This window comes from Drosophila pseudoobscura, chromosome X (genome assembly GCF_009870125.1).
Source record: "Drosophila pseudoobscura strain MV-25-SWS-2005 chromosome X, UCI_Dpse_MV25, whole genome shotgun sequence".
NCBI classification, from domain to species: domain Eukaryota; kingdom Metazoa; phylum Arthropoda; class Insecta; order Diptera; family Drosophilidae; genus Drosophila; species Drosophila pseudoobscura.
The window spans coordinates 38,251,125-38,272,275 of NC_046683.1; the positions used below are offsets into that span (position 1 = coordinate 38,251,125).

The window sequence follows — 21,151 nt, forward strand, 5'->3', positions numbered from 1 at the left end:
CAAAAAATGATATTATTTGCATTGATTTATGTTCATTTCATCCGGAGAGCTCACCTGCTATGAAAATGGTATGCGTAGATAAGTATTTGGCCACATGGCCACACTCCACAAAAAATGAGCGGTAATTTGCCTAAAGATTTTATTTCTGTAGCATTTCCCAGGAATTGGGTGTCACTGTATATTAAGAGTAAATGAATAGTGAAAAAACAACCGAGGAGTACCCACTGCCAAAATCAGGATCAGTCCGAAAGTGGAATACTCTCTTTGATTTTCGTATGACATAAATATCATATGGGGGGATCATCCAATTGGGGTGGGACTATTAGTAGGGCAGCACCACACACAAACACACTCACACACACACTTGAGCGGACAGAAGGGGTGGTGGTGGGAGCTGAGAAGATTGGAAATTCATGTTGACAAGTGGCTGCCGTTGCTGCCAACGTCGTATACGTGATGGAAATTTCAATTTTTGAATTAAGCCCCACACGAAAGACGGCCTCGACGAATAGACACCCTGAAACAGTAGGTCGTTGTCATTCTAGTGAAGTAGTGGCTTGAACGTGTCGTATCCCCATATGCCCTGGCTTCTGGGCTGCAAGACATGGCTTTTTACACAAAGCTCAAAGGATTATTGAAATATGTTATTTGTCTCTCCTTTTTCTCGGCTCAGCAATTAGAGTTTATTGCTTTTAAAGTGCTGCCAGTTTTGTGGCGTTCATTTCGATGTTGACTGTGCCATGTCGCCGTCTTGGCACCATGTGTAATCGAACAAAGTAGCATTGAACACGAATACTCATACCTACCCTCGTCATAATCATCATCAGAATTATCATAAGTAGGAGCAGTTGAAGTAGTCGCAGCATAATCGCCAGCAGCTGTTACAGGTGCAAGCGCAATCCCTTGCCATTCTCATGCACTTTCGTTTTTAAAAGTCGTGGGTGAGCAATTTCGCGGCTGGCCAGGGACCAAAATTTAAATGCAGGTCACAGCCAACAGCTCACACCATAAACAGAGCCCTAGTCAAGTGGCAAAACGATCCCATATTAAAACATGACTATTGACTGCTGAAGGGTTAAGGCACATTAGCTTAATTGTAGAAAATTGCTACCTTGGGAACTCCGGTAACACTCATTGATCCAATGGTCAAGATTTTTTCAAATTTAGAATGCAGTTCTCTATTTTGTAATTTTCAACCCATATAGAACGTACTTGGTCAGAGCGAGGATATTTAAAAAACAATACATCATTTACACATTTATCAGTACGCTTAAATATATTTTGCATATTAATCATGCTCCATATACATATGCTTTTATAATGATAATTTGAACTATTTGACGTCTTACGCTATACCATATATACACCAAAAGCAAATAGAGGAAAAAATAAATGAAAAAATTCAATGAAACTTTGAAAAGATATTGTGAGCGAGAACTATCCTGAGAACTTAACGCCAGGTTAGACTTTTATGTTGAGCGGAATATTATAAGTACTCAGAAAATCACAACATCATGTTATAAAATATATTTCGGAAAACAGAATATATATTAAAATTCTACAAAAATATGGAGAAGCGCCCAAAGAACGGTAAATGTGCAAAGGGGCAAAAGTTATCCAGACATAGGGATCGCAGCGGTACCGAAAATCATCATAAAAAGATGAATAGGCTGTTCAACGATTTCTATGATATCCTGGAAAACTCTCCTCTACCGGAAGATGCCTTCGAAACCAGCTCGCGTGAGTACCGCCATGCTATGTTGTGGCTAAATAAGCTCATCGCCATGCAGTGCAACACAGAGATCGATGGACAGATCCGCAATGTCCACATGACCAACCTGAGCGTTTGCATCAAGCAGCAGCGCCTGGACGCCGTATTCAAAAAGACACCACCTGTTAAGCTAGAATGGATGGAGTTCCAGGACAACACGATAAAGTCCCAGTCCAAAGACGGCTTTGAGGATCGCATGGAACAGACCACTCCCTGTCCGCACACGGCTTCGCTGACGCCATCCGACATGAAAATTCAGTCCTTCAACAAGCCCATTAAGGAAGCTCAGCACCAAATGGTACAGATAAGGGATGAACATCAAAATCTCTACGACTCGGAGGCATATCCGAAACAGACTTCAATGGAGCCATTTGAGATGCGACGCTACTGCTTCAACCAGTCTGTGGGTGAAGATGAAGATCTGCAGCTTATGGGGAATACCAGAGGCAAAGGTATTCATTTTTCTGATCCGGGGCTATCTTCACCCCTCTCACAAGTAGAATCATCCAGCATGGAATATGGCACTTCCAAACAAACTACTAGCGAAGCTCAGCATAATATGGAAAAGACTATAAATGAATCTCAACAGCTGTACGACCAAAGACCATCTCCTCCACCAACTTCACTAAAGCCATCCGGGATCAAAAGTTACTCTTTTAACCAGTCTATAGACAAAGATCAGCACACCATGGAGGAAAACATGCGTGAGCGAATTCAATTTTTTGATCCGAGGTTATCCTCGCCTTCATCATATGTAGACCCACGTAACATGGAATATCGACCTTTCAACCAGCCTATGGGCGGAGATCAGCACCCCATGGATGATCCCGTACATGAAGGTATTCACTTTTTGATATCTTCTAAATTTTTTTTATACTTTTATACCCGATACTCAAAGATTATAGGTATCTACATTAGTATTAGTTTTGTGTTAGGGTAAAAAGAGAGATAGACCGATGGAACAGAATTAAAACCAGTAGTAGAAAAATGGAAACAGATAAAATATTTTAAATGTCTGATAAAATAGGTCACTATGAAAGAGGATAAACGGGGTGCAAAAATGTACAGTTTAACCCATCTAGCGGTTGTGGTTTTCTCTTTCTCTCAATGTTGTTTCCATCTCTCATGAAAACAACGAACAAGATTGAGAGAGATTGCGGTCTGCGGTGCCTGCGGTGTCCAAAATCTCTACAAATTCCCACTTAGTTTTAATATTTTAAAATATGATTTTCCATTTTTATCATTGCTTTCATCATATGCAGATTCATCCAGCATGCAATATCGCGCTAACAGACCGTCTATGGGCGGAGATGGAGATCAGCACCTTAAAGGGGATACCAATGGTGAAAGAATTAAATTTTTTTATCCGGGAGTATCTTCGCCTTCGTCACATGAAGGCTCATGCAACATAGAATATAAATCTTTCAATCAGTTTATTGGCGGTTCTCAGCCTCACATGGAGCAGACTATGGATAAACCTCAAAATATTTACAACCATCCGGTTCCATCCGGAATGAGACGTAACTCCTTATACCAGTCTATAGGTGGAGATCAGAACCTCAAGGAGGATACCTTAGAGGAACAATCTCAACCTTTTGACCCAGGGCTATCTTTGACTTTGTCGAATGTAGGCCCATGCAACATGGAATCTCGAGCTCTTAACCAGTTTATGGGCGGCGTTCAACCCCGAATGGAACATCAAGGGCCATCTCCGCCACCGAATTCACTGGATCCATCAGGGATAAGACATTACTCCTATAACCAGTCTATAGACGAAGGTATTCCATTATTCCATCCGGAGCTATCTTCGCCTTCGTCACATGCAGAGTCATCCAGAATGGAATATCGCGCTTTCAACCAGTCTATGGATGGAGGTCAGCATCAGATGGAACAGACTATGGATGAACCTCACCCATTTCCAACCACGACTTCACTGGAGCCATCCGAGATGAGACGTCACTCATTCAACCAGTCTATGGGTGAAGATGAAGATCTGCAGCTCATAGAAAATACCAGAGGTGAAGGTATTCAATATTCTGATCCGGGGCTATCTTCGCCTTCGTCACAAGTAGAATCATCCGGCATGGAATATCGCACTTCCAATCAGACTATGGACGGAGCTCACCATTACATGGAACAGACTATGGATGAACCTAAACTTCTCCACGACCAAATACCATCTTCGAACCCGAATTCACTGGATCCATCAGGGATGAGACGTCATTCCCTCAAAGATTCTTTAGGTGGTAATCAGCACCTCAATGAGGAACAATCTCAACTTTTTCATCTAGGGCAATCTTTGTCTTCGTCACATGTAGACCCTTGCAACATCGAACATAGAGCTTTCAAGCTGTCTACAGGCGGTGATCAGCACCCCATAGAGAATACCAGGGCTGAAGGTATTAAATTTTTTGATCCTAAGCTATCGACGTTGTCTCCGCCATCCCCACCGGCGGGACTATCTAGCATGGGGCATCAATTCGACAAAACGACTAAGGATGCACCTCAAATTTACGATTCAAGGCTACCCGCCATGCGAGCGTGTTTTATCGAGAAGCCCGTACGGGGGCCTCAAAATGACATGCAACAGAAATTATGTGAAATTCCGAAAATTTTTGGAACGACCAATGTTGGCGACCAGCAATTGTTCGATACAAAGGGTCCATCTGGTATAGAAAAGTTATCTTTCAATCAGTCTATCGGCGGCCATCAGCACATCAAGCAAAAGATTATAGGTGCAATTCAGCAAGACGGCAAAAATACCAAGGGTGGATCTCAGAAATTCCAGGGTCCGGGACCATCCGGCTTGGGAGTGCATTTACAAGATTCTAAGGGACGCGCTACCGGCGAGTCCATGGGCGTCCCTCAGAATATTATGCAAAAGACAATAGGTAAGCCGCCTAATTACCACGAAAAAACCAATGGTGCACCTCGGAAATTCAAAGGTCCAAGACAATCTGGATTAGGGCAGCGCTCTTTGAACCAGTCTATAAACAGACCTCAGCACCTCATGAAGAAGAAGACCATGGATGCTTGTCTGCAAGGCGACAAAAAGACCAAAGGTGGTCCTCAGAATTTGGAATGTCGCGGACCATCCGGCCTTGAGGTGAATATATGGGATTCTATGGGACACGCCAAGGGCAAGTTCATGGGCGGCTCTCAGAACCTCATGTTAAAGACCATGGTTGAGCGGCTTAAATTCCACGAAATGAGAAAGCATAAACCTCAGAAAGTATACGACCCTATGACGCCAACGAAAGGCCGCCGACACTTTGGATGTTCTGTGTGTTCTGCGACATCCTCTAAATGCACCCCAGAGGTGCCCACAGTCGTCGAGCCACCTTTTTATGACGTCAAATATCCCAATACCGCTCGATCAACATATAGTGACGGATCCCACTATGTCACTCCATACCCCAGCAGTGAAGAAGCCTCTGACAGCCCAACTCCCAGAACGAAGGGGACAGAGAAACGAGAAGACGTCCACAAAAACCTGCGCGAGGACATGCTCCATGTTTTGATGTCAGTCCGATGCGAATTGGGCGGTGAAGTGACATTCCGAGAGGATGACTATCTGGAGAAAGAGTTGGCCCGCTACAAGGCAGTGCTCATTAAAACCAAAGAAAAAAAACTTAAAAAAGTTATGCGGGGTGGGGATCCCAAGGCCGAGCGCCGCTATTTATTGGAGAACATGGAAAGAGATCTGCTCTCTGTTTTAAAATAGAGAGTATTTTTTTCGTTTTTATATATTTTTTGATTTCAATACAGTACGAAAAACGACACTTTTTCTGTATGTTTGTAGTAGGGCGGATTCGTCAACTTACAACGAGACAGTGAACAGATAAACAGGGTCAGCATTGAATGTGTCCAATATTCTTCATAGATTCATGTATTTACGTGTGGTTTTGTAGGTCATGTATGTGTAACGTGTAGGTAGCGCGGCCGGTTAAAACGGGGGTTGAATCGTAGCTAAAACTTAGCTTAAGCGTTACGCTGTGGGGGGGTTGGGGGGACGTGGGGCCATGTCTGGATGCAAAAAACTAGGATGGAATAGAAAAGTCTAAGAAGTATTAGTAAGAAGATTAGAACGGGTTAAAGGCACATTTAGAACATTGCAAATTGCCACGAGGTTACATGGTCTGATGAGGCCATGTTGGTCTAAGGACGGATTTACATTCGACTGCCGGCTTGAATTCGGCACGGAGCGTTGATCTTTCATACCGTATTATTTTGGAAATATTCGAGAAATTCTTCGGAGGAAGCTGGAAGGAAATTACTTTCGTAGTCTCGAGTCTTCTTCTACCAGTTTGATAGGTAGTCTGAAAATTTTACTTGACAAGGATGAAATTTGAGTTTTCCAGCCAAGAGAAAGCTGGAGGAACCGAACAATAACACGCCGAAGCGTAAAAAGAGAATGACAGGTCCCTCCACTAGGCAGCGCGGAAGACCGAGACCGAGTTTCTTAACTTATAATTAAATGCATTTTTTTGTAGTCTCGATAGCTTAATACACTAGTAAAGACTTGAGAAGAAAAATTAAGAATAATAAAGATATAAGGATGACAATCATATATGGAGAACAGATCCTAAAAGGGTGAGAGGTACCAATAAGTTAAGGTTACGTCATATAATATATAATGATATCAATGGAAAAATATGGGTAACACGCAGGTTACTTCTCAGCTCAGTGCATATAAGTTAAATTTTTATATTAATAAATTCAACGTGTTAAGTATTTTTGCGGACGAAGTCCGTGTTCTTTATTTGACGAATAATTAAATTCTTAATCCCTATTCTTACTGTGGGTTCGCGACCGCGGTATGTTGCAGCGATGCAACGACAGCAGTTCAGCCGTAGCGAGGTATCCCGGCTCGGAATCCCTCGCCGTCGGCGGATATCGTCCAGACAGCAGTTCCATCCAGCAGTTTGGCGATCTGGAGCGGAACGTGTCGGTTGCTGGTGTTTTGGCAACTTTGTCGTTGACTCTTCCACAACTTTTTCTTCCCGCTTTTGCTATATTCATTACTTGCTCGTATATTCCACCTTCTTCGGATATTTCAATATATGAGCAATTTATACCCGAGTGCTTCCGCTCACTATACCTGAAGACGTCTACCATCCTACTTTCGAAGTGTCGCTAGATATAGGACCAACTGTATTGGATCGGTTGACTTGAACGTGTCCGTTGTTTTCGCAAAGCCGAGTTAACGAAGCTTAATAATCTAATAAGGGATTTTGATTGGCCCGCTTTGTACTTGTGCACTGATGTCATAAAAGGCACAAACATTTTTATACCCGATACTCAAAATGAGTATTGGGGTATATTAGATTTGTGGTAAAAGTGGATGTGTGTAACGTCCAGAAGGAATCGTTTTCGACCCCATAAAGTATATATATTCTTGATCAGCATCAATAGCCGAGTCGATTGAGCCATGTCTGTCTGTCCGTCTGTCCGTCCCCTTCAGCGCCTAATGCTCAAAGACTATAAGAGCTAGAGCAACGATGTTTTGGATCCAGACTTCTGTGATATGTCACTGATACAAAAATATTTCAAAACTTTGCCCCGCCCACTTCCGCCCCACAAAGGGCGAAAATCTGTGGCATCCACAATTTTAAAGATACGAGAAAACCAAAAACGCAGAATCGTAGAGAATGACCATATCTTTTAGACTGCAGAATCTGAATTGGATCGTATTATTATCATAGCCAGCATCAAGACAACAATTTCATTTTTCTCGCCCTGTCTCTCTCTAACACACACGTAGCATAGGCGGCTTTGCTTAGAGTAAAACATTAGCGCCTAGATCTCAGAGACTATAAAAGCTAGTGCAACCAAATTTGGTATCCACACTCCTCCACACTCCACACACCCCCTTCCGCCCCCGCAAAGGATGAAAATCTGGGGATATTCACAAATCTCAGAGACTATTAAAGCTAGAGTAACCAAATTTAGTATCCGCACTCCTGTTAAATCTCACTATAAAACGTATATCTCAAAATTTCGCCCCACCCCCTTCCGCTCCCACAAAGGACGAAAATCTGTTGCATCCACAATATTGCAGATTTGAGAAAACTAAAAACGAAGAATCATAGATAATGACCATATATATCAGATTGCTGAATCTGGATCAGATCAGACCATTTTTATAGCCAAAAGGAACAAATCAATTTGCAGTGGCTACGCAGCGCCCGACGTCACGCTCAGACTGAGTTTCTGTCTCTCTCGCACGCACTCTTTGTCGTGTCGTTTAATATTAGCGGCGTCTGCCAGAGGAGAGCCATACTGACTAAGTATCGGGTATAACTGTAGAGTTGCGGTGTCCGCAGCAACTCACAACGTTCCCCCTCGTTTACAATGCTCTTGGCACATTTTTTGATTCTTGTGTCCCGCTTTCTTGTCCGATTAGATCTGGAAAACCCCATTGGTTTACCAAAGAGTTATCCAGCCTAAAAAACTTAAAATCAAGACTTCATAAAAAATTTCAGGAAGTTGGTTCTCCTACTTCTCACTCTCGCTATGCAATAGCTCGGTCAAACTTTTCAGTTCTTAATGCACAATGCTTTAAGAACTACCTATCTCGTTGCAGTAAACGTTTTTCTCAGGACCCTACACAGTTTTACTGCTTCGTAAACAGTAAGCGTAGAACGTCCGCACACCCATCCTCGCTATCATTTTGTAATACGTCGGCAAATAATGATCAGGCAATTGCCGATCTTTTTGCCCAGTTTTTCCAAACCACCTATTCTGAGGAAAGCTACTCTGGTCAACCGTACCCATACGGTTTACCGAGGTCGAACGGCACTTTCAGTCCCTTCTGAACTGGAAGAAATCGTTTATAATTCCTCTCCATAAAAAAGGTAGCAAGTCTGATGCAAAAAATTATAGAGGTATAGCAAAGTTATCCGCTATTCCCAAAATGTTTGAGAAGGTTTTAACTCCGCACTTGCAACATCAGATGTATTTAACAAATATTCTCTATAACAAAATAAACACTCAGACTTATGGCTACGCTAGGTTTCGTAAATGCGCACGAGGTCGTCCAGACTGATGGGATAGCTCGTCACCGGACATGTGCCGTGCTCCTTCATGTGGCTGATGATGCACTTCCAGCAGAAAACATAGCCCGAAACGGAGCACGCTGTTGGTGTTTGCAGGGGAAGCAGGCAGATGGGGCACTTGCCTGTCTGGGGCAGCGTCTGCTTCACCTCCTCGGGAAGATCTCGCTTTTGCATGGCCTCGGGGTTCTGCAGCGTGCCGCCGACCTTGCGGCGTTGATCTTTGGAGTACCACCACTGGATGAACTGCAGGAAGAAGGCCAGCACCTCCAGCATTTTCAGGAATATGTAAGTCCACTTGACCTCCTGAGGCGGCTCACTCGGGTATCGCAGCGTGAGGCGCATGGCACGGAACAGTGGCGAATGGCTGGATGCCTGTTTGATGAGGTATGCGAATGTGTGAACCGCCTTTGAAGCGTTGTAGGCATGAAACAGATTGATTAGGTAGGACTCCCATGCGTAGGTGTCTTCGTGCTGGGCGCTGCGGGACCGCAGCTTGCGCTCTATGTACGGCAGGAAGGTCAGCAATGTGGCGGAGGTGAACTGTTGGGGTCGAGTTAAGAGCTCTCCCGTCCCAGTGGCTGTGCGCTGCAGTCCGTAGAAGCTCTCGCCGAAGGAGGAGGCGCGGTTCCGCAGGTAGAGGTGGATCCAGGTTAGCAGCGGCGACAGCTCCTCCCGCACTCGCAGGTTGCCCCAGCGTTTAAAGTCCAGCCGCAGGCCAATGTAGTCGAAGATTTTACTCAGCGCCGGGTATATCAGGTTGTCCAGCGTCTCCGCCGCTGATATTTCAAAGATCGACGGCACATTCTGCAGATTCTGGCGCACGTTAGCGGCTTCTGCCATGGCTATTGGATGTCACCAGAGTGTCTTGTTAATGGATAATAAAAGTGGAGTAATAAATAAATCAAATCAACAGTTTGTTAGTGTTGCAAAGCGGGGAATATGTATAAAAGGAACAACATCTCTGCAATTCACTTATATCTCCAACTCAGCATGGATTTATAAGGCGGCGATCAACCACCACGAACTTTTTAGAGTTTACCTCTTTCATTATTAAGGCTTTCAAAGTAACTTACAGACGGATGTTATTTACACCGACTTTAGTAGAGCATTCGACTCTGTAAACCATTCCCTTTTAGCACATAAGCTTGACCTTTTAGGGTTTCCGCCCAACTTCCTGAAAGAGTCCTCTTCAAAAACTCCCTCTCTTTACCAGTAAAGGTTTCTTCGGGAGTACCACAGGGCGGCCATGTAGGCCCCTTACTCTTCACACTCTTTATTAATGACTTGCCTTCAGTATTAACATACTCTCGAGTACTTATGTATGCGGATGATGTTGAACTCTGTGTCCAGAATAAGGACATTTCATTTCATTCTCGCTTGCAATCCGATCTCAATAGCTTTCACCCTTAATGCCTCGAAATGCAGAGTTATAACATTTCATCGTTCTAGCCCTTTGTTGGCTCCCTACACCCTATTTGGTGGTTCTTTTGAGAGAATTACCCTGGTTGATGATCTGGGTGTTATGTTAGACCCCAAGATAAAGTTTTCCGAACACATTTCTACCATGATAAATAAGGCCATGGGCGTGCTTGGGTTTATAAAGAGGTGGTCAAAGGAATTTGACGACCCCTATATAACAAAGACTCTCTATACCTCGCTTGTTCGTCCGATCTTAGAATACGGCTCCTGTGTATGGTGCCCTCAGTACAAAGTACACCAGGACCGTATAGAATCAGTACAGAAAAACTTTTTACTCTTTGCTCTGCGGGGCCTTAACTGGGATGCCATCTTACTCTACCATCTTACTCTAGTAGACTACTAGTACTACTACTACTAAACCACCCATCCTTAGTTAACCGTAGAAAAATGTTTGCTTTGATATTTATGCACAACTTGATCAGGGGTGACATATACAGCCCTGATCTGTTGAGCCGCATGAACTTCACGATTCCTATTAGACCTACTAGAAATTTTATACCGTTGTTCCTTTTACTTTGTAGATAGAATTATTCCTTGCATGAGCGTTTTGGGGTCTTATGCTCTGATTATATTTCCCTCTACCATATCATATTCACCACTAATTCTCTTCCTCTTATTAAATTACTAATCCTTATACACCTGTGGGATTTGGTGGGAGAGCAACAGAGTCTGTAGAGATAACAGAGGAAGTAACAGAGAGAGAGACTAGAAGCGGCCGTCGAACAAAGAGAGGAGAGAACACAGCCTCAACGATCGACGCCAATCAATTCGGTGCCAAAGACTCACTCAGCCACACGCAAATTACGAGCGCAAATATCTGTATTAATCAAAATATACTTAAAGCACAGCGACCGTTGTAATCATAACTAATCTTAAATAATATTCATAAATAAAGACTAATTATAATAAAACCTGGCATCCTGGACATCCGTATAACTACGGAAAATCCGGGGCCACAATTTTTGGGGGCTCAACCGGGATTTGAACGATTACAAACGGAAAGTCATCAAACTAAAGTTGTGTTTTACAAATATTGCGAGAACTCGGTGAATTGTGGTGGCGTTGTTTGGAACATTCTGGAAGAAATCTGCAAAAACTCTGCTGCGCGAAAATTCAAACAAAAGGCAATTGGCAAAGCAGCGCGAGAGTGAGCAAGACGGCAGCAAGCAGCTACGGTAAAAAGGAGAAGAAAAACCGAAGCAAACCGAATCAAGAGGAACGGCGTAAGCAGCAGGGACGGCGATAAAGAGACCCAGTACCCAATCTGAAGGCAACGCAAGACTTGGTGGATGGTCAGCAACGTGCAATAGGCAGGATCGTTGGCGGTGAGCATCATCTAGACAAGGAGAAAGGCGTGGAGCAGAGAAGGTAGCTAGTGGTTTGCAAGTACTGTACGGCGAATTAGGCAGCTGGTCAACTCAAAAAGTCTGCAGCAAGAAGACGACGAGAAAATTGACAAGGCAGTGAGTGCGTGGAAACGAGACGCAGCAGTCAGTAACTGTAAAAGCAGAGGAATAGACGGCGATAAAGAGACCCAGTACCCAATCTGAAGGCAACGCAAGACTTGGTGGATGGTCAGCAACGTGCAATAGGCAGGATCGTTGGCGGTGAGCATCATCTAGACAAGGAGAAAGCCGTGGAGCAGAGAAGGTAGCTAGTGGTTTGCAAGTACTGTACGGCGAAAAAGGCAGCTGGTCAACTCAAAAAGTCTGCAGCAAGAAGACGACGAGAAAATTGACAAGGCAGTGAGTGCGTGGAAACGAGACGCAGCAGTCAGTAACTGTAAAAGCAGAGGAATAGACGGCGATAAAGAGACCCAGTACCCAATCTGAAGGCAACGTAGGACTTGGTAGATGGTCAGCAACGTGCAATAGGCAGGATCGTTGGCGGTGGACATCATCTGGACAAGGAGAAAGGCGTGGAGCAGAGAAGGTAGCTAGTGGTTCGCAAGTACTGTACGGCGAAAAAGGCGGCTGGACACGACAAAAATTCTGGAGCTGTGTTGGTGTGAAGACGACAGAAAATTCTGGAGCTGTGTTGGTGTGACGACGACAGAAAATTCTGGAGCTGTGTTGGTGTGACGACGACAGAAAATTCTGGAGCTGTATTGGTGTGACGACGACAGAAAATATTTTGGAATTGGTTGTTGTTGGTGAGTGCAAGCGAAATATTGCAAAGAAGCAGACAGACAAGAACGGCGGTAGCAGTGGTAATTAACATAGTGTTAAGTTTACATTTTCAATAACATAACATTAAGTTTAAAGAGTGGAATACTGTTAATTATTGTAAGGTCTGAGAGGAACTGGATTCTAAAACTGTATTTTGGCGAGCGAGCGGCATAGATCCATTTCTTATTCTATTATATTTCATACAAGTTTGTAAAAATGAATAGAGATGAGATATTGGCACTGTTGGTGGCAGATTTGCGCGATAAATTGGCCGAGATAGGTTTAAATAGAACCGGAAGAAAAGTTGAATTGCAAAACAGACTGCTGGCTCACTATGGTTTTCAAACCGATCAAAACGATGAAGAAGTTAGGGATGAGGGAGAGACTGCAGATGAGATTAATGAAGAGGTATCATTTAGAACAGTGGCCTCAAATAATGAACAAGCAAGGGGAAATGAAAGGCGAGATGAAAATCCAATTGGATCTGGTCAGAGGCGGCAAGCAGACAGTTCTAATTCAGGAAGGTCATGGTTTACGTTGAAAGATGTAGAAGGCAGTGTGTCACAGTTTTCGGGTACAAGTTCACCAGACATCAATCAGTGGATCGAAGAACTCGAGGAGTGTGCACTCACGGTGGAATGGAACCAATTACAGGTGTTCATTTATGCCAAACAATTGCTCAGTGGGGCAGCGAAGCTTTTTATTCGAAGTCAACGCGATATTCGTGATTGGAATGTTTTAAAGGGTGCATTGATCGACGAATTTGGGGTGAAGGTGTCATCAGCTGAGATACATCGTAGGCTAGGGAAGCGGCAGAAGAGGAAGAACGAAACGTTGCACGAGTATCTGTACGCTCTGATGGAGTTGGCAAAGCCAATCGAGATGGATGACGAAAGTTTAATTGAATATTTTGTCAGCGGGATTCCAGATTCTAGTACAAACAAGGCTTTACTGTATCAAGCTAGGAATATGAGGCAATTGAAGGTGCAAATTGAGGCATACCAGAAAATGACAGGGTCGGTGAGATCACAAGGGAAGTTTGACTCACACTTCAATAAAGGAGAAAAAGAGTTAGTGAAATCAGCGGAAAAGTTTAAAAAGTGTTTTAACTGCGGAGATGAGTCGCATATTAAGCGGGATTGTCCAAAAAGAGATAACAGGTGTTTCAGATGCAACCAGCTAGGACATAGAGCTGCTCAATGCAAGGTCGACATGGCGATTAAACAGGAGAAAGCAACCAATCTAGTTCTGGAGAATGGTAGGACAAAGCCATCAAGCACGTTCATTTCGTCAGGATTAGAGTTGAAATCGGTAAACTACGGAAAAGTTGTGTTTAAAGGATTGGTCGATACAGGTGCAGATTTGTGTCTTCTTAGCAGAAATGTGTTTTTGAAGCTTGGTAGAGGAAAACTGGCACGACGTAGTAAATGTTTAACGGGAATTGGTGAAAGCCAAATTATGACTTTCGGTAGTATCACAATACCTGTGCAGATTGATGACATTGACTTAATGGTAGAATTTCACGTAATTGCGGACGAGGACATGGGATTTGATGCTATATTGGGTAGAACTCTTTTAGAGAGTGTGGACATGAAGGTAACAAGAGATGGAACAGCACTAGTCCTCAGATCAGGAAGTCAAGTAAGTACTAGGCGCAATGTTCCAGAACATAAAGATGAAAAGGAAAATGTTAATTCATGTACGGAGTTGCTGAATGAGTTTCAGAGTTTGTGTATGGTGAACTTAGAGCAGAGTGAAGCTATAAATATTGATTTGTCACATTTTCCCTATTCAGAGAGAGATCAAATAAGTAAGATAATTGAGGAATACAAGCCAAGCCGAAATGTGCATTGCCCTATAGAGATGAAAATTGTACTAACGGATGATTTACCTGTATATCAGCATCCTAGGCGTATGGCTTATAGTGAGCAGAACATAGTAGACGAGCAGGTCAACGAGTGGTTAGCACAAAAGATAATAAAGCCCAGTACATCAGAATATGCCTCTCCGATTGTATTAGTACCAAAGAACAATGGACAGAAACGTCTATGCTGCGATTATCGCAAGTTAAATGAGAAAATAGTGAGAGATAACTTTCCGATGGTACAGATGCAGGATGTTATTGAGAAATTGCAAGGAGCTTTGATTTTTACGACATTAGATTTGACTAACGGTTATTTCCACGTACCAGTTGAAGTTCAGTCACAAAAGTATACATCATTTGTAACGCAGAAAGGACAATATGAGTTCCTATTTGTACCGTTTGGGATTTCGAATTCGCCAGCAATCTTCACACGTTTCATAGTTGCGGTAATGAGAGAATTGGTTCAGAAGGGTGACGCTGTAGTATATATGGATGATATCATTATACCAAGTAAGGATGTTAAGGAAGGCGTACAGAAGTTGAAAAGAGTGCTAGAAGTGGCAGGAAAGAATGGTTTGAAGATAAACTGGAGTAAAGGTCAAATTTTGCAAAGTAAGGTAGATTTCTTGGGGTATGTTATACAAAATGGTACCATAACACCCGGTAAGGAGAAAACACAGTGTGTAGCAAACTTTCCGATCCCAAAAGATAAAAAAGCTATACAACGATTCATTGGGTTGACTTCTTATTTCAGGCAATTCATTGAAGGATACGCAGTCATAGCCAGGCCATTGTCGGATTTTTTGAGAAAGGATTCTAAGTTCGAGTTCAAGGAGTTGCAGCGATTAGCATTCGAGCAATTGAAAGCCGCTCTCACTAGGAAACCAGTTTTACGATTGTACAATCCTAAATTATCTACGGAGATACACACGGATGCTTCTTAGTTAGGTTTTGGGGCTGTCTTGTTACAAAAGAATCCAGAAGATGGTCAGCTGCACCCAGTGATGTATATGAGTAAGAAAACAAAGCCATGTGAGGAAAACTATCATTCATACGAACTTGAAGTGCTAGCAGTAATAGGAGCATTGACTAAATGGCGTGTGTATGTTCTCGGACTGAAATTTAAAATCATTACGGACTGTAACGCGTTTGCCATGACGATGAAAAAGAAAGACGTTCCATTAAGAGTAGCTAGGTGGGCAATGTATCTGCAGGACTACGATTACGAAATAGAACATCGTTCAGGATCGAAGATGCGACACGTAGACGCTCTCAGTCGAGTTGCTTGTTACGTATTAACAGAGAGTGTTATGCACAGGCTTAAGGATGCGCAGTGTGCAGATGAATGGACAAGGGTGGTCAGAAATCTGGTGGAAGAGCAGGGATACGAGGATTATTATATGGCAAACCAAATCTTATTCAAAGATCTAAACCGAGAGTTAATAGTTGTTCCATCTCAAATGGAAACCGAAATAATACAGATTGCCCACAGGCAGGGACATTTTTCGGTGAAGAAAACACAGGATCTGGTAGAGAAATCTTACTTTATCCCTAAACTAAGAAATAAAGTAGAAAGAGTGCTTTCACATCGCACTTATTCAAAGAGTACTGTGACAAGCAGAAGATACAACATTTGTTAATAGCTACAGGCGTACCTAGAGGCAACAGACAGGTCGAGAGAACGCACAAAATAGTAGTACCGATGCTGTCAAAGATGAGCTTAGAAAATCCAGGAAATTGGTATAGGCACGTGGGTAGAGTGCAGCAGATAATTAACAATGTCGAACCTAGGAGTACCAAAGTCGCCCCATTTAAGCTGCTAACAGGAGTAGACATGCGTATAGCGGACATAGCTGAATTGAGAGAATTGGTACAACAGTCTCTCATAGGTGAGCTAGACGAAGATCGTGAGCAGTTAAGGAAAGAGGCTAGGGACAATATTTAGTCGTTGCAGGAAGAAAATAAGTGAGCCTTTGATAAAAAGAGAAAGGATGAAAAGCAGTACAAGATCAATGACTTAGTTGCAATCAGGCGGACCCAATATGGTGTTGGATTGAAGTTGAGGGGAAAGTTTCTAGGGCCCTATAAGGTGGTCAAAATTCACAAGCACGGCCGGTATGATGTAGAAAGAGTGGGTGAAGGGGAAGGCCCTTTTAAAACATCTACGGTGGCCGAATTTATGAAGGAGTTCGGGGCGAACTCTATGTCAGGAGGGCCGAATGTGGGATTTGGTGGGAGAGCAACAGAGTCTGTAGAGATAACAGAGGAAGTAACAGAGAGAGAGACTAGAAGCGGCCGTCGAACAAAGAGAGGAGAGAACACAGTTTCAACGATCGACGCCAATTAATTCGGTGCCAAAGTCTCACTCAGCCACACGCAAATTACGAGCGCAAATATCTGTAGTAATCAAAATATACTTAAAGCACAGCGACCGTTGTAATCATAACTAATCTTAAATAATATTCATAAATAAAGACTAATTATAATAAAACCTGGCATCCTGGACTAAAGTACAACTACGGAAAATCCGGGGCCACATATATATATATACAAGTCTAATCGTCGTAAGTCTTCTGTTCGTCGTTCAGAATTTGTTTAATAGCCTTTGTTTGAGATGCCAAGCTTTTTTGGCACCTATGTATTTCAAAATAAAAAGAGATTTTGGGTTAATCTTTAAAATTCGTATTTAATCTTGGTGGCTTAGCGGAAGCCGATTGCTTGCTATTGCCAGATGAACTTTATGCGAGATCAATATGCAACCAATGCGCAGAGGGGTTAGCATAGAACTAAACTATAGACGACGGCGTTAGATCAAATTGACTGCCGAAGTGGCGGCAGCAGATCAAAGTAGTTGCCGAAGTGGCGACGGCAGAGAGCCCCTTTAGCGGGAGAGCGCAGCAGTTCTGCAGAAAGTCAACGCTTTACAACATATGTAGGCGGCTCTCTATGCTCATACAATAATAATGTTAAAGTTACGGTTATTCTTCAGCGGCTGGCCCGAACAGCCTTAATCTTTTCATCTTTCGACTGTGCATCTTTTAAAGCGATGCTTATGCTGTCTTCAGTTATCATCATGATTGGGTAGCGGCTGAGAGCATCGACATGCTTCATTCTAGTTCCTGACCGATGTTCCACAGCATAATCGTACTCCTGCAGGAACAAAATCCATCGCGCCACCCTAGCGCATAAGTTTTGTTTCTCCAGCGTCTTTGTAAAAGCATTGCAGTCTGTTATCAGTTTAAAATGAATGCCTAAGAGATATACTCTAAACTTGGTTAACGCTTCTATTACTGCCAAAATCTCTAATTCGTAACTGCTATATTTCCGCTGTGCATTAGTAGTCTTTTTGGACATATAATAGACCGGGTGTAGCTGTCCGTCGTCTGGCGATTTCTGTAATAGAACTGCACCAAAACCATCAATTGATGCATCTGTGTGTACTTCTGTATCGTAAGTCTGATTATATATATTCAATACTGGGTTCTCCGTCAGCAGTTTTTTTAAGATATTAACGGCATTCTCTTCATATACATCAAATTTAAATTTTGTCTTGTTTTTTGTCAACTCCTTCTAGCAATGCCTGCATAATTCGGGATAAACTTTCTAAAATACCCAGTGAGTCCCAAGAAACTCTCTACTTGTTTGAGTGATTGTGGCATTTTAAACTTTGATACGGCATCTATTTTTTCTGTTGAAGGATAAATCTTACTGTTTTCCATTATATGACCAAGAAATTGAATACGGGTCTTCAGAAAGTGGCATTTTTTTATGTTCAATTCTAGGCCAAAATCTTTGCATGTTTCGATAACTTCCTTTAGATTCTTCATAGCTTCTTGTTCTGTCTGTGCTGGAATAATCACGTCATCAACGTAGGGTAAAGCAATACCTTTGCTGGACAGATGTCGAAATATCGCATTGACGTGCCGCTGAAAAACTCCTGGTGAATTTGAAAATCCAAACGGGACTCTCAAAAATTGATATTGGCCTCGCTGAGTTACAAACGACGTGTACTTCCGACTAGATTCAGAAACCGGCACATGAAAAAATGCATTCTTAAGATCAATCGTGCTGAATATCTTGGCCTCTTGCAATCTGTCTAGTTGATCTTCAATAAGCGGCAAAGGAAAATGGTCTTTGACAGTTACCTTATTGATCCTCCTGCAATCAACACAAACCCTTGACGAACCGTCTCGCTTTTTAACAAGGACTATTGGACTTGTAAACTCCGATGTAGATTCTTCGATAATGTCATTTTTAAGCCACTCTTCAATCTGTTCATCGACGATACGCGTTTCCGTAAACGCCATTCTGTGCGGACGCGAAAATATAGGAGACTCATCTTTTAATACGATACGCATCTCTACATTTGTTGTTTTTGATTTGTTTGGCACATAATTGTCTATTAGTTCGCGTACGTCATTGTCAATTTCCTCACAAATTTTCATTATATTTAGTTCGTCCCCGCTCGACATATTGCTCGACATATTGCGCACTTGAAGTCCGTTTCTATTAAAAACGATTTCCGCCAGTAAACACAGTTCTTCTCCAATAATTAGCTTCACGTCGATAAGTCTGGTTGTTACTACATAAAAATCTAACAAGAATTCACCATCGTCAATTGGAACAGCGTGTTTAAAATGTCCAAATGGTTTTATCCTATTAGAATCACAACCGCCAAATCCAATAAGAACAAGTGTACAGCTTTCCAACTTCGGCTTGCCAATCTCGCGATAAAAGTCTTCCCGCATAACGTTGAACTTGCTGCCCGTATCAAAAAGCGCGATACACTTTTTATTTTCAAATGCGACTTTTTTGTGTGTGATATCGGGTTTTGGCTGCAATCTACGCGTATTTACTGACGTTGCACCAAACTTTTCAATTTTACAATCTTTAGAAATATTCCCGAATTGATTGCATTTGAAACACTTTCGACCTTTATCTTTATTTTGACAGTTACTCGATAAGTGACCTTTACCACCGCAATTATAACATTTCACTTCTTTCTTATCATCTTTGTTCATGCTTTGACTTTTTTTGTCGGTTTCTTTTATATTGATTTCATTTCGCTTCGACTTCTCTTTTTCCATTTGATTTTCTTTTTCCATAATTGTTTTATAGCACTTTAATTTTTCTTTAAACTGATTTATATTTGTTGCGCCGTACAAAATTGTCTTATTCACACCTTTTCCATCTATGCCGTCAATCAAATATTGGATAAATGTGTCGTCTGCAATACTTCCTCGTGATGCAATGTCTTTCATTTTGTAGAAATATTCGAATACACACTCATTGTTGCCTCGTTTCGTTTGCGCGAGTTGCTCATGAATTTGCTTGCTGGTTACATTCGAATTAAATTCTGACAATAATGCCTGCTTGAGGGAATTCCATGAATTCAAACCCCTTTCACTCAATACAAACAATTTCGCGATTCCTTTTAGAGCTTTTTTGGCGAACAAAAACCTTTGGAAATCATTCCATTTCATTAGTGTCGCCTGTTCCTCGTATTCTGTTATCCACACTTCGACTGGAATAGTATTAGTGCCGTCGAAACTTCGAATGCTCTCTTCCACATCGCGAAAACTAATCGCAAATCGTGGCGTCATATCTCTCTCCACTATTTGGTTGTATGTTGTAGCGTGTCTTCTTTGTTCTGTGTCTTCGTTTTTCCCTGCAATGTTTTCTATGCTGGCATGGTCTGCCGTCTCAAACGAATTGTTGTTATCCTTTTCTTTTTCATCATCATCCTCAGTTTCGTCGTTGCTTGTTTCATCATGCGCTAGCAGGGTCATCGAACGCAAATTGCAAAACACATGCAAGAAAAGGTCCTCACTAGTATAACTGATTCCCAACACATTGCATATAGCCACAAGATCACTATGTGTTATATTATTTACTGCGTATTCCTTCTTTGCTTTGTACCTCTCATCATTTTCGTCGTAGAGGAAGCCAGAAAATTCGCGTAATCTTTTTCGGTTGATTCTGTCTCCCTCGGCCTCGATCACGAATTTATGCAGTGCCGCTATGCCCTCTTTCTTGCTCGAGCGTAGATTTTCACATATTAAATCGTTTAAATACGGCATTGTGGGGGAAAAAAATTTATATTTTCGTTTCTTCTTCAATAGTAACCACTTTTAATTCATTCCCGGAGGAGCGCCCAAAATGTGGGGTTTTTATTTACTTTAGGTTTAATAATTAATTTGTATTTAATGTTTGATAAATTTAGGATAAATGTATTCTTTATTCTGCGTCGTTTTATTCTTCTTCTCTGCGGCCGTCGTCGTTTTTGCGTCTTTTTGGTACCGCCGTCGTTTTATTTCTCTTCTTCTCTCTTCCTTGCTCGTCGTCTTCTTCGTGATGGCATAATCGTTGTTCGTCGTTCTTTTTAGTGATGGGATCATCGTTGTTCGTCGTTCTTTTTAGTGATGGGATCATCGTTGCTCGTCGTCTAGGGATCTTATCTTCATTTGGTATTTTGTGTGGTACACCAACCCACATATATATATAATCAACTAAAACTTAATATAATACTGTGATTCATTTATTTAATATCATAGCCAGTCAACCAATAAGAATAAATGCAGCTGGCGAGTTCTTGAATCCGAAAGGCGTTTTATTTAACTCGAATAATCCCTTCTTTGTGATGAAGGCCGTATACGACTTGCTTTGCTCTTCCATAGGCACGTGGAAAAATCCGTTTTCAAGGTCCATTATGGTAAAGCACTTAGCCGACTGCAGCTTTTCCAAGACTTTCTCCATGATCGGGACTGGGAAGCAGTCCAGCAATACCATGCTGTTTAACTTCCTGTAATCT

At 42.2% G+C, this 21,151-nt stretch overlaps 2 protein-coding genes across 5 annotated transcripts; one reads left to right on the forward strand and one right to left on the reverse strand.

Moving 5' to 3' along the window:
• The first annotated feature begins 1,463 nt into the window (after nt 1-1,463).
• Nucleotides 1,464-5,553, forward strand: LOC26532156 (uncharacterized). Of its 4 annotated transcripts, none has more exons than XM_033383534.1 (3): nt 1,464-2,610; nt 3,034-4,662; nt 4,717-5,553. In XM_033383534.1, exons 1-3 carry the CDS (start codon nt 1,569-1,571, stop codon nt 5,493-5,495), a joined length of 3,450 nt encoding a protein of 1,149 aa, XP_033239425.1. In that variant the 5' UTR covers nt 1,464-1,568; the 3' UTR covers nt 5,496-5,553. The 4 variants fall into 4 exon arrangements, with proteins under 4 accessions (XP_033239425.1, XP_033239426.1, XP_033239427.1 ...); XM_033383535.1 differs by having other exon boundaries at nt 1,465-1,740; nt 1,801-2,610; nt 3,034-5,553; XM_033383536.1 differs by having other exon boundaries at nt 1,466-1,740; nt 1,791-2,610; nt 3,034-5,553.
• Nucleotides 5,554-8,760: 3,207 nt separating this feature from the next.
• On the reverse strand, nt 8,761-9,778 carry LOC6903707 (peroxisome assembly protein 12-like). The gene has a single exon (XM_002136731.3). It carries the CDS (start codon nt 9,667-9,669, stop codon nt 8,782-8,784), a length of 888 nt encoding a protein of 295 aa, XP_002136767.2. The 5' UTR covers nt 9,670-9,778; the 3' UTR covers nt 8,761-8,781.
• Between the last annotated feature and the right edge of the window lie 11,373 nt (nt 9,779-21,151).